The sequence below is a fragment of the Cyprinus carpio genome, chromosome B5 (genome assembly GCF_018340385.1).
Source record: "Cyprinus carpio isolate SPL01 chromosome B5, ASM1834038v1, whole genome shotgun sequence".
Taxonomy (NCBI): Eukaryota; Metazoa; Chordata; class Actinopteri; order Cypriniformes; family Cyprinidae; genus Cyprinus; species Cyprinus carpio.
In genome coordinates, this window is record NC_056601.1 from 3,391,006 (window position 1) to 3,404,755 (window position 13,750).

The 13,750-nt window shown below is 37.8% G+C and overlaps 2 protein-coding genes across 4 annotated transcripts in view; one reads left to right on the top strand and one right to left on the bottom strand.

Annotated features, from left to right (window-relative positions):
• Positions 1-8,920, top strand: part of sart3 (spliceosome associated factor 3, U4/U6 recycling protein) — a 19,478-nt gene extending 10,558 nt beyond the window's left edge. The window contains exons 9-19 of one of the 2 annotated variants that reach the window (XM_042723647.1): positions 1,282-1,389; positions 1,523-1,600; positions 2,650-2,708; positions 2,825-2,934; positions 3,907-4,019; positions 4,106-4,182; positions 4,367-4,523; positions 4,654-5,120; positions 5,230-5,382; positions 6,503-6,690; positions 6,975-8,920. In XM_042723647.1, the coding sequence (XP_042579581.1) occupies positions 1,282-1,389; positions 1,523-1,600; positions 2,650-2,708; positions 2,825-2,934; positions 3,907-4,019; positions 4,106-4,182; positions 4,367-4,523; positions 4,654-5,120; positions 5,230-5,382; positions 6,503-6,690; positions 6,975-7,185 (1,721 nt within the window). In that variant the 3' untranslated portion in view covers positions 7,186-8,920. Of the gene's footprint in view, positions 1-1,281; positions 1,390-1,522; positions 1,601-2,649; positions 2,709-2,824; positions 2,935-3,906; positions 4,020-4,105; positions 4,183-4,366; positions 4,536-4,653; positions 5,121-5,229; positions 5,383-6,502; positions 6,691-6,974 lie in introns of both variants that reach the window. The other variant, XM_042723646.1, reaches the window with a different exon arrangement.
• Positions 8,921-9,055: 135 nt separating this feature from the next.
• LOC109089994 (FIC domain protein adenylyltransferase) lies at positions 9,056-13,750 on the bottom strand. Of its 2 annotated transcripts, none has more exons than XM_019103865.2 (3): positions 13,623-13,750; positions 12,845-13,172; positions 9,056-11,120 (listed from the first exon to the last, which is right to left on the bottom strand). In XM_019103865.2, the coding sequence occupies exons 2-3, from the start codon at positions 13,113-13,115 to the stop codon at positions 10,042-10,044; spliced, it is 1,350 nt and encodes a 449-aa protein (XP_018959410.2). In that variant the 5' UTR covers positions 13,116-13,172; positions 13,623-13,750; the 3' UTR covers positions 9,056-10,041. The 2 variants fall into 2 exon arrangements, with proteins under 2 accessions (XP_018959410.2, XP_042579582.1); XM_042723648.1 differs by having other exon boundaries at positions 13,628-13,739.

Here is a 13,750-nt window from a genome sequence, read left to right on the forward strand (position 1 = left end):
GTGAAGTTTATTTACATTTATTTTTGAAAGTCCTACACTCATCAGCCACTTTATTTGTTATACCTTGCTAATATTTAGTTGTGGCATATACTCAAGTAGATGGAAACATTCCTCAGAGATTTGGGTTCATATTGACATCATAGCACCACACATTTGCTGTAGATTTGTTGGCTGCACACCCTTGATGCAAATCTCCCATTACATCACATCCCAAAGTGCTCTTTTGGATTGAGATCTGGTCACTGTGCATTTGAGCATAGTGAACCCATTATCATGTTCAAGAAACCAGTTGAGATGATTTGAGCTTTGTGACATTGTGTGTTATCCTGCTGGAAGTAGCCATCAGAAGATAGGTACAGTATGGTTGCATAGAGATTAGGGCTGGAGCAATCGATTATTTTAGTAATCGAGTATTCTACCGAGTATTCAATCGATTAATCAAATAAGATAGGTCTCTTAGAATAAACAACTAATTTGTTTCCTTTTCAGAAATTGCATACATTAATACATTTAATGCATTTAATTGCCAAATTACATTCAAAATTCTAATACAAATATATCAGTTAAAAAAAAAAATCTCTCTCTCTCTCTCTCTCTCTCTCTCTCTCTCTCTCTCTATTATATATATATATATATATATATATATATATATATATATATATATATATATATATATATATATATATATATATATATATATATATATAGAGAGAGAGAGAGATTTTTTTTGGGGTTATTATTATTCTGGTTTTTATTTTTTGCACTACAACATGGGATTAATCAATGCATGCTTTGTCATAGTTTATGTATGAAAATGAAAGTGGCTAACATTCAGCCCATTCTTTTTCATCAGTTTTATTTGTGATTTGAATTTTATGAATGGGAATTCCTCTTTTGCTGTGTTATAAGCCTGGTTTTGGGTGTGAATTCGTGATCTTGTCACATTTCACAAGAAAAGATAATTGTCTGTTAAATACACCTTTCACTTTTTAAGACTAAAACAAAAGATGGATTCATTGTTATTAATTAAAAAGCACAACAACAATAAAATAGTAAGATACAATGACAAACTGGCTTACGCAATGTTTATTAACAAAAGTGAGTATATAGTATGAGTAGTCATGAAGTCAAGAAATCATGCAATGGTCAAAAGAAATGAAAACACTGTTAGCAATATTGAATCAGTTCATGAATGGCAGAAACATTATTGCAGGAATGAAACAAATGGTTTTAATACACAAGGCTTGCCATTACCAAGCATTATAATTTCTTTGTTTTCAGATGTGTTTGAAAAGGCCCTGAACGCAGGGTTCATCCAGGCGGCTGATTATGTTGAAATCTGGCAATCTAATCTTGACTACCTGAGAAGACGTGTTGATTTTAGCAAAGGCAAGAGCATATGGTTTTTTTTTTCTTTTTCTGTTATACTACTGGTATGCGCTAACATTCTGAAGTTTTGGCAGCTGATATGAGATGAGTGAATTTGATGATTTATTATTGATGGATTTTTTGGTTATTGCAGAATGGAGCAGGGAGTTGGACGAGCTGCGGGCAGCTTTTGCACGCTCCCTTGACTACCTGAAAGAGGATGTAAAAGAGAGTGAGTATCTTGTCTGTTTTTATGAGGTATGAGAGCATTTGTAGTTAGGGCTGTGCGATATGGACAAAAAAAACCTATCACGATTTCTTTGATCAATTTTGCGATTTCGAATTTAATCACGATTTTGACACACACAGACATGCTTTACAGTCATAAATGCATTCAGTAATTTGAAACATATTTCCAAAAGAAAACCAATTAGAGCTTTATTAAAAAGTTCTAACATGTCTGTAGAACAGACACAAGTCAAAATAAGCAGTAAGTAAAGGTATTACAAAATGTCTAGGCAAAAAAAAAAAAATGTAAATAAATAAAAAATAAATAAATAAATCCCGTGTCCAGGGAGTTTTATTTTATTTTATTTTTTTGCCATGCATTGGTCATAGAGCTCATTGTAGCGGGCCTCAGGTGTTGAAATAGATGTGTTATACATTATACAGGTTCACACGTACTGCGTCTGCAGAAGCAGCAGCTAGAGCGCATTATTGTAACGCAAAAGCACATTAAAATAATCGCACGCTCGTACAAAGATTTCCTTTGCTTTGTCACAAAACCAGACGAGCGTGCTCAGATACACGCTGCTCTCGCCCGGAGAGAGTGCACGCAGTTAAAACGTGTCTGCTCTCACTCAAACTGTTTCCTGTGCACTCACAGCTCTCTCTATGCTCATGTGCTAGATATTAATTATTTTCGCACGTTTCTATTTCTAACCTTTTCTGTTCACATCTTTCACATCTTTTTCCGTGTGCAGTGTGAACGCTCTGATCCGTTAACATGGGCTCGGAAAAAATACGCATCACAGACAGTGTGTGAACCTGGAGTTACGTAGGAATGTGCCCAGTCTGTTCTGTTCTCGTGCTCCATTTAGGCGCGCTGCATTCTGATTGGATTGGATAGCATACTGCGGGAGGTCGGGGCCGCGAAAAATCATGCTATAAAGCGATTTAGAAATCGTGCACGCTCAAATCGTGATTTTATGATGATTTCGATTAATCGCACAGCCCTACTTGTAGTAAAAAGACACATGTAACTACTATCTCGCTTCTCAGGGTTCAGTGAAAGTGGAGATCTGTCCTGCATAATAATGCAGATCTGGGCAAGGATAGAGGTGAGGAAACACTATACTGTTGCATCTGTCCATCCTCTATTAACTAATGTCTTTCTGCTGATTACAGTCTGTCCGTAGTTGTTACAGTGCTGCTTGTGTTTGATTGCTTTAAACAGGCCTTACATTGTAAGAACATGCAGAAGGCCCGTGAACTGTGGGACAGCATCATGACAAAAGGAAATGCAAAATATGCCAACATGTGGCTAGAATATTACAACCTGGAAAGGTCAGTTGTTTTAACCAGTTTGTGCATCTGTTGAGATGTTTTCACTTCCAGTGATGCACAAGATGCTTTATGGATCATTCTCAAATTATGCTGGAGAACATGAGCAGCAGGTTTTACGTAAATTTGAGGAGTTTATTAAATATTGATTAAATACTCTGAAATTCATGTTAATCTGAGAAAAAAGGTGTTCATTTGGGGATTAAAAGGAAGCATTTTCACTAGTGGTCTTAGATTTTTAGACACTGTATTATTGCTGCAAGCAGTGGCTCTCAGTCAGGATATGATCAGAAATACCAAAATTAACTTTGTCTATAGTGGGGGAGCCTTTGAATATTGATCGAAAAAGTTTGAGAACCATTGTGTTTTAAAGATGACATAAAACCGCCTTTGCAAAACATTTGACTTCAATAGTGTAATGTTTTTCTGAGTGAAGCAGAATATTCAGGAAGTAATGTAGGGGATAACGTTTATCCATCAGTATTTGACTAGATCAGAAGTGGGTTGTCTGCAATAATATTAGTTAACATCATATTACCCTTGGCTGTGAGACCTTGGTTATATCAGCAGAAAAATCTATTTTATTTTATGGATTGAGCAAGTTATTACATTTTAATTAAATTATGAAAACAAACATTTGTGACCTGTGCTGGCAAAATGAACCTTCAAAACAATTTATGATTTGTGGGAATCGACCAAAGAAGACTAAGCTACACCCGCTTAAAGTCTATAGAGTCAGCAAAGTCAAATTTGAGACAATTAATAAAGTCAAACTACTGTAATGCACAGATCTAATATAATGTTATAGATTCAGACTCATTTTGCCAGCACTTGTTGCATTTGTTCTCTTCAGAATAATGTGTATTTATAATAATTTAGGGGTTGAGCTTATTTTGATTTAATAGTATTGTCTTTAAAACTTTAACGGCAGGTAACGGCTGCTGTTTTATCTCTGTATGCATGTTTGTGGATCAGGTCATATGGAGATGCTGTTCACTGCAGGAAGGCTCTCCACAGAGCTGTGCAGTGTACATCAGACTACCCTGAGCATGTCTGTGATGTCCTGCTCAACTTTGAAAGAGTGGAGGGTGAGTTAATTGATGCATATATAGATTTGTGTTTATATGGGTGCCCAGATTTGTAGGGTTTATGTGGATGTTGTTGTCTCTCACAGGCTCTCTAGAAGACTGGGATGCTGCAGTCCAAAAAACAGAGACTAAACTCAACAGAGTCAATGAGCAGAGAGCAAGAGTAAGTCCTAGCTAGTCTTTATGGGGTTTTCTGCATACCTGGCATGCATTTCATTTTTATACATGTCCTGTTTTTTCCAGAAGTAATGTAGTGACAATCGAGCAGATATGTCTCTCATGCTTATCTTGAAGCTTGCTATGTGGAAATGTCCATTTTTTGAGCCGTTTAAATGCTGTTTCTGCAGGTGGCTGAAAAAGAGGCGGTCCTAGCCAGACAAGAGGAGGAGAAAGCTGAGCACAGGAGAAAAGCCAAGGCAGATAAAAAAGCCCAAAAGAAGAGCCAGAAAACAGACAGAGCTGGGGATAAACGGAAAGCTGAAGATGAGTACGAGGAGGAATGGGGTGAGGATGAAGGTATGGATGAAGTTGCATAAAAAAAAAATAAAATAAAACTTTTTTAGAGAAATTGGAAGTAATTTCCAAATAATTGTGGTTTAGACTTCAGCTGTACTGATATATCAAATGTATGCAGAGCTGCCGTCTAAGAGGCTCCGAGGGGAGGAGGACTTTGGTAGCACAGCCAAAGAGGAGCACATGGAGACAGAAAGTGGGCTTTTCAGTCGACGAGCTCCACCACCACGTAAAACTGAGCCACCTGGTTTCCGTAAGAACCAACAGGGACTATCTGAAGCCCCGCGACAACCCCAGGACATATCAAAGGAGCAGCGCAAAGATGAAGAGTGTGTGTTTGTCAGTAACTTGCCTTTTAATCTGGAGGACCCTGAGGGCAAGATGCGAACATTGTTTCAGGGTTGTGGGACTGTACAGCAGGTGCGGCCCATATTTACAGCGAAAGGTGTGTTTAAAGGCTATTGCTATGTGCAATTTGAGGACAGACTGGCTGTATCCGAGGCACTGAAACTGGACAGGCAGGAGGTGGATGGGCGGCCCATGTTTGTGTCTCCTTGTGTGGACAAGAATAAGAATCCTGACTTCAAGGTATCTAGAATCTATACTACTGAGTTTGTGATATAGTGTTTCTTGATGTTCAAGTGAACAATTTGGCTATCATTTTTAAAATGTGAATCATTTGTATAATGTGTCTTAGGTTTTTAAGTACAAAACAGCAATGGAGAAGCACAAGATCTTTATCTCGGGCCTGCCGTACTCTTGCACTAAAGAGACACTGGAGGATCTCTGTAAACAGCATGGCACAGTGAAAACCATCCGGCTTGTCACCAACCGCTCCGGCAAACCCAAGGTGAGTGTGAGGCCTCTGTCAATAATATAAATATACAATTTGTACTTTTTTGTACAGTTTGTAAAATATACAGTCTGTCCCATATCCTGCAGAATATAGTGCATACATAATGAATGTATAGTCCATTACAATTACATTTGATCAAAGGTTACTGTGAAAAGGTGATCATTTTACAAAAGATTCTATTTCAAATAAATGCTGTTTTTTTTTTAACTTTGTTCATCAAAGAATCCTGAAATGTTTCAACACAATATTAAGTTGCAAAAACTGTTAAAACGGGTAATAATAATATTAGTGAGCAGCAAATCAGCCTATTAGCATGATTTCTGAAAGATCATGTGAAGCTGAAGACTGTAGTAATGATGCTTAAAATTGAGCTTTGTCACCACAGGAATAAATAACTATTTTCTATTTCAATACATTTTAAAATTTAAAAATGAATGCCTTCCTCAGTATTTTTGTCTTCTTCAGTATTTTGTCCAATTTAAATATCTAATCTAATCAAGATGTGTTTTTTGTTTTTTTTTGAGCTGCAAAATGAAGATACAAGTCTTGTTTTCTGAGAAACTGAACAAAATTTAGTTAATACTTCAAACCATAATAAATATCTGTCAGTAGGGTATAAAAACCTGTTTTCCATTTGAATTGAGCAGATTTTTCTGAGCCCAATTCTCATAAGACAAGACTTATTGTGTCATTTAATTTCTCAAGTAAATGTATTTTGGTTCAAGAATATTTTAGATATTTGCAGTGGAAAACAAGACAAAACTAATGAGGAAGAACAGCACATTTTCTGCAGTGTGATCAGAAAGAACAGTAAAAGGAGCAGAGCAATTCAAGACTTTTTTTTCAAATGAATTCAATAGAAATGGAGAATTATTTGGAAGTTTCAAACCTTGAAGTGTTGCTAATACAACTTGTTGTCTGCTCACTAGATGTTTACATTTAGAGAAGAACATACTGACTTTATAAAACCTGCTTAAACCCTGTATAGTCATCTCCAAATTAATTTTCTCAGATAATATTCATAATCCTGTAGATGCATTACATGTCCAAAAGTTGAACCGATATTTCTATTTCCTGTGTTGAGTGTTAATATTAATGCGTGTGTGCTTTGTAGGGTTTGGCGTATGTGGAATATGAGAACGAAGCGCAGGCCTCGCAGGCTGTGCTGAAGATGGACGGCACCATGTTGGAAAACTTCACTATCTCTGTTGCCATTAGCAACCCCCCGAGCAGGAAGATGGAAGATAAAGCAGCGCCAAGTCGAATCCTGGGGGCAGCGATGCTGAGGCAACCTCAGGGAGCGTAAGTACATGATACTCCAGGTTAGCTGGTCTTGTGTTAAATTACTGCTATGTGGATGTCAGTAATAATGGTGTGAAAATTTGTGCTCCGGGCTCCAGGACAGGTTTGGGAAGCACTGGTCTAGACCTACAAAGCAAAAAACAAATCACATTTTTAAATCTGTTGATTTATCAGATTTATACATAGACAAATAGCATTTTTTTTTTCATAGTTCTTGGTTGCTAAAAAAACATCAGTACTTTCTCTTTACACATTTTAATTGTTTTTGGTTATTTGTTTTTCAGAAGAGGAAAAGGACGCACTCAGATCTCTCTGCTGCCACGCTCTCTGTACCGGCAGAGTGCTCCAGATGCCAAAGCAGAGAACGGGACCGTTTCTGCACCACACGCCACAGTGACAGATGGAGTGCACGGAGGACCTGGAACCGCAAGCCTGGACACGCAAACCAAGTCTCTGTCCAACGAGGACTTTGCCAAAATGCTCCTCAAAAAGTGAAACTGTACGCAGAGAACACGAGAAGAATACCTGCCTTCTGACAGAAAGCCATGCTGTGTCCTTACGAAGTCCGGTGGAGGAACAGCGTCTTCATTTAGCCTACTTTCTGTAAATATGTGACCACTCCCAATATATAGGAAAATTATTTTAACACCTCAACCATGGAGATGCGAGCTGTATTGTTTTCTTTATTTCTTAGTAAAAACGAACGGGATTTTGTGGCAGATTTCAGATTTTGTCAGCGAGTATTTTTTTTTAACAGGACGTTAAAACAAACGATGTGATGATCGTTGTTTTAAAAGGTATATGCAAGAACATTAAATATGAGGATACATGATGTATTATAAATAGGTTTCAACTCTGCTTCATTTCTCAGTAGGTCCCTCTTGGGGCAGCTGATATGTAGATGCGTCCTGCACCTCTGCCTTGTCAAAGGCAAAAAAATAAAGATCAAAACCTTTATTTTACATATTCTCTGAACTGCATGTTGTATAAATAATTTATTTGCAGTACCACAAACATTTTAAACAGTCTTGCATGTGTAGATTTACAACTAATTAATAAACAGTCTTCATAAATGAAGACTAATAGAGTAATAGATGATCTTGTCAGCAAATAAAATCCAGCACCTTGCCAACGACACATCTGTGACTAAGAGTTTCGACTTTTGTGTTTATTAGACTGCAGCGCTTTAATTAAAAGCTGTACTCTGTCCTATCCTGGAAATGAGTAGGTTTTAGTTTTGTCACGCATTTTGTATTTTCTCCAAGCGCTGCCCTTTGAATCTTGTTTAATTGCTGACAGAGCTTGTAAACCTGCCTTACCTTGTGTGCTCAATAATGGTCTGAAGATTAAAGCTTGCGCTCCACAGATATATTCAATTCAACTTTCAGTCTAGAACTCCAGTTTTAGCTAATCTAGAACCTTGGATTCCACATGCGTTTGAGTCAAGGGCTGGCTGAGGAGCACAGTTGCTGCTTTAGAACTGATTGGGTCCTTCCCGTAAGTTGAAGAATCTATGCAGCTGTATATTGCTAGAACCTTCCACTACGAGTTCACCTGATTGTGAACCCATCCTATACTGTATTGTGTGTATGTGTATATATACACACACAACATATATCATCTAAAATGTCTTGGATATTAGTATTATTTACTGGTTTTGATGGCTATGATGGACTTGTGTACTTCATCCCCTATTAAATGTTAAGCTGATCTATTTTTTTAACTGCAGTGTTATACACTAGACAGTTCCCTCCCGCGTTGTTCTTTTGATTGATTCTCGTTCACACCCCTCAATGGTTGGCCATAGTTTTGTAAAGCATTTGTATATTTGGAAGTAAAAGAAGAAAAGTAGCTCTATATATTTGCGTTTGATCACCACAGTGGCCTAAAGTAGTGATTGAGAAAAAACAACAAAAAAAAAACAAAAACGTGCTGTTGCAATGTCTTGTTCTATATTAAAAATAATGAAAACATGGTATACATGTGGTAAATTGTGCACTTTCTTTTCTTAATTTGGATTTTGTATCAATTATTTGATTATGGATTGGCCATTTTTATTTACCACTGTCAGTGTCGTGTTTAGGCACTCTTATAATTATTTCTAATAATGTTCCTGTTGTATTTCCTGTGTTGCTCAAATTGTGTGTAGGCATACGGTTTTATTTTTCCTTTTTATTAAAGCCTAAATTGATTAATGAAGCAATTAAATGTATGTGGTTGTCAAACATGACTGGTGCTCATTTGTGATATTTTCTCATTTTGTTTTAGCCATATTTTTGTTTTGATCTTTTGTCAAGGGTACAGCTGACATTATCCTACATATGAAAAGATAAGAAAAAGACCAATCCACCGAACACAAAGGAAATGAGAAGTTGCACAATAATTTATTAGACACAATAATAAAATAGCTTTTACGAGTAGTAAATAAATTAAAGCTATGTTTAAATAGATTAAAGTGCTTGAAAATAATGGCAAACTCAAAATCAAGACATCAGTCCAAAAAAGTTCCTAACATTATTAATACAACAATGTTAATTATAGGAATATTCTTGAGAAGTTGTATTAATAATGTTAGGAACTTTTCATTTTCCTTAACATTTTGAACAGCTGTGGGGAATTATAATATTCCTTGCATCATACATCAGAATCATGGAACAAGCATTTTCATATGAAAACAGACCTTTTTTGATTTTTTTTTTCAACTAAACTTTAAAGAACCTCAAAAAAAAAAAAAAAATAAAGTTACTATTTTTATTATTACTCAAACTGGCTAATTTATGAACTACTATTTTTTTTTTTTTTTGCTGTAACTTGCCATCTTGTGAGAAATGTGTGTAACAAGCTGTTCACAAAATATACTTCACCTACTAAAGCATCTGAAAATCATCACTAAAGAACTGCAATCTTTCACATTTAACAGACCTGTCCTTTTACCAAGCAAACTTCAAAAGAGATAAACTCAAGCTTGCAATTTGAGACTAGAAAAAAAAGTCCACAAAAATATGATAATGAATATTGTTCCCAACAGACAGCAGTTCATTTATGCAACATTATCATTAACTCTCACATGCAGAAGGATGTAGCTGCTGAAGATCTGACCTAATACTGTTCATTCAGTGAATAAGAACAGCTTTTCTTTCATTTCAAATTTAAAACCAACAAAGTAGAGGCTGAAATGTGGACAAAGGATTTGTAATGAATTATGCTACACAGTAAATGCACAAACTTAAAATGGATCAACAGTTTATCAGTGTAGGTCCAATGCTAGCAGTACAAGGTCGGTTCAGAGGCTTATACGGCACCTCAATTTACACCACATGCAATCTTTTTCTACTTGCCAGTGTACATCTATCAGCCATGCACAGGTATGGTGTGTTTACAGTCAGGACAGGCGTGATGACTAGCCCCGGGCAGCCCCACTGCATGCTCACTTGTGGCTATCAGTAGTGTATCAAGTGTAATTTCTGTGCATTTCGCGATAAAGCGAATAAAGGGCCTGACGTCGCCCTCATTGGCAGTATCCAGTGCGGCGTAATACTCCGCCCTCTGCTCTTTCCGAATGGTGATCGGCGGATAACTAGCTTGCATTAGGATTAAATTCATGAGCAGGCGAGACGTCCGTCCGTTCCCGTCCACGAACGGATGAACGTAAACCAGTTTATAGTGCGCGAGAGCTGCGAACTCCACCGGGTGGAGATGCTGCGCTTCCTCCGAGTTCAACCACTGCACCAGTTCCAGCATGTGCTTGTCCAAGTCCCGCGGATGTGGTGGGATGTGATGGCCCACGAACACCTGGCTGGCACGTAATCGGCCGGCTTCGACGGGATCGGCGTAGCCTAGGACCCGTTGGTGGATCTCTAGGATGTCATTTACAGCGATCGCTCCAGCGCGGGACAGAAGTGTGGTGTTGATGTACTTCATGGCCACGTCGACGCCAATTGCCTCGTTCTGTTCTTGAAGACTCTTTCCTGGAACGGCGTATCTGGTCTCAATAATGTGGCGAATCTCGGACAGAGTGAGCGTGTTGCCTTCAATAGCTACGGTGTGGTAAATATGATGGTAGTAGGTCTCCTCCATGACTCGGCGCAGAGCAGAGTTGCCTTTGGATATGGACATGAGACGTCGCACCTTTCCATCGATGATTCCAAAGTGGCGCTGATCTATTTCCTCTACTAACGGGAGCGTGCGATCCCTGCTCACCAGAGCCTTCTCGTTGCAGGGCGAGATGGCGAGGGCCTTGGTGTACAGGTGGTCTGCTTGGACGACATCTTTTTCCTCCTCCAGTATGGTTCCTAATTCAGTGAGCGCCTCCACAAACTCCGGGTTCATGTTGAGCGCGTGGACGAGGAGCTTATGAGCTTTCTCCCTCTTGCCATTTGTCTTCATCTCCAAAGCCTGCTGGAGAGCAGCCTTCGCCTCCAGCTGAGTCTCTGTAAACAAACAGATGGTCAGCGCTTCACAGTATGACATTCCAGCTGAGAGATGTATAATCAATAGACTTTAACAGTTATTTTTCATAGTTTTATCTGTTTAATCTAAATGTATGACAGTCTGTAAACCTGATTGCAATGAACTTCTAATGAGTTTTAGCGTCTGTTGAGATTTCAAGAAACCACAAATTTAATCATTTGAATTTGAGATGAATATTAGGTTTGAAACAAATACATTTTAAAAAGAAACGCAGTTTGTAAATCTTTTAAGATTTCATTATTTAACATATAACAAAATTAAAACAGAAAATTCAACTTTAACATTTGAAAGGATATTATGGCAAAGTTATCGCTTTCCTTTTTCAAATTTTTTTTTTTCATGAATATATGATTGACCTGAAGAATGAGTAATTTACTGATTATTTTGACAATTGAGTAATCTGGTATTTTTAGTAACACAAATAGACCTAAGAGAAAAACAGGATGACTATTTATATATAAACTAATGATGAGGCAATAATAATTGGTCCAAATAAAGTATAAAAACAAAGTTATTACATGGTTTTATTGAACAGCCCTGATAAAATAGGCCTAAATAATGTAATATGCCTACACAAAATATGAACATAACCAACTTGTGTATTATAACAAATCCCTATAGAGGGTGCCAACAACCTGACGATGCTTCACTTTACAGCATGATTCAAGGACGTTTACATCCATTTCATTTTAATATTTGGCCACAAGCAAATTCGGAGCTAGGGTTTGAACTTTTCTTTTAAAAATCGCGATGTACAACAAATCACATATTTAGAAATATTGATGTATTCTCCTGTGTTGGCATATGTTTATACATGATTTACGTAATAAATCTAGTGAGATAACGCACCCTGTTTTCCCAGATGAATGTTAAGCAACTCAAATTCACAGCAGAGGAAGAGTCTGTGGACCGAGCTGCTGAGATGCAGACGTGCTCCACGGTGCAACACAAAATGCATCAGACTTTATACACGTTCCCAAATGAAACCCAAATGAATAAAAGACAATGAAAATTATAATGCAACCACCATCAAAGATTTAACCACAAACTCAACTTTATACTAATATCACGAGATTTCATGTGCTGCTAAAAGCCAGGCGAAACGGCTCTGTATTTATGTCAGACGCGCTGCATTGTTAATTTTGCTTAAAAAGATTGTTTTATCAAGAACAAAAAATAACAACACTAATTTCATATATAACGCTGTTAAAAAAATTCAAGTACCTTCTCAAAAACATGGCTGTTTTCAAGGGTTTTCCAGGACTTAAATTCCAAAAAGTCAAATTCAAGCACTTTAAGCACCTTGTACGAACCCTCTGAGATGTTCAATCCTACAATTTAAAAATTAGTCCTTTAAATGATAATTACAAAATATCATATTTCTGTAAAGTGTGCTGAACTTAGAGTCAATATATGGAGGAGCTGTCATGGTTAAACTTCCAATTGTTAGGGATCTCTGAAAACCCCTGAACATGCTCTCTGTACATAAAATATAATGCCCTCTACAGATGAGCAAAGTCTTCGTCTGGGTCCCAGGAGGATAAGATTATGAGGTCTTAACATACTTAATTTAGAATAACATGTATCCAAAAATTTACTTTAGAAAGTAAACAGTTGATTTTGATTGAAGACACTCAAGCTGCTCATCAACACAAAGTCAGCAGCATCTTCGACTGTACTGTACCTTTACTGGCCTTGACTTTCTGTGGCAGGAGGTCTAGTGCAGTGAAAGGGACCGTCAGGCTGGTGGTGTGCACCACAGGCCGCTGCACACCCCCCCACAGCCGGCAGCGCAGAAGAGCAAGACCCTTCAGTGTGGCACAGCATTGCTCCTCTACTCCTGCTAAAGGCAGCAGCAGAACAAATACAGACCCCAGCAGGCCGCACAGAACGGGCCCCCAGCCCCAGAGCAGAGGGCCGCCGCAGGCGTGACGGAAAACTGCCAGAGCTGCCATCACTCACGCGATCCAGACTCCACAGGACACGAGCCCAACATTATTGCAAGACACTATCTGAAAACCAGGGTGAAATGTAAGAAGGTCGAACATGTTAAATCAGGCTTGTTGTCATTTTCTCCAGTCCAGGTGGCTCTTGGGAGCCTGACAGTTTATGAAATAGTCTTAAATGAAGTGATTTGTAGTCATGTCTCATGTTGATACAAAGTCTGCAGATGAGAGGAAAATTTACTGATGGTCAAACACTTTTGAAACCACCTAAACCTGTATTTGAGCTGTATATCTGGCCTATGTGCTGTAGTGAAACAGTAACATTTAAGTATTTGTATGATGGTAATATTTAACACTATAGATAAATACTTTTTGTAAATACATTTGTCCAGCTGATATCACCTTAGGTAGACAAATCATCTCTTCATACATTTCTATAGAAAAATGTTCACTAAACACTGACACTGGCGGCAAGCTACGCGCTTTATTAAACAAGACGCAAAGTTTCAGACACACCTTACCGGATGAAGTGTTATTCTCGCTAGAAATACTGGATATGATCAGAAATGTTTGTACTGGTGTTAGCAACGTCAACTTCCGCCAAACGGAAACTGCCTACATGTAAGGATGATGTTGATTGGTTG

Coding starts and splice junctions, on each gene's coding strand:
- LOC109089994 (XM_019103865.2), bottom strand. CDS start 13,115: ATGGCAGCTCTGGCAGTTTTCCGTCACGCCTGCGGCGGCCCTCTGCTC. Junction 11,121..12,844: donor GAAAGTCAAGGCCAGTAAAG/GTACAGTACAGT, acceptor GTTTGTTTACAG/AGACTCAGCTGGAGGCGAAG.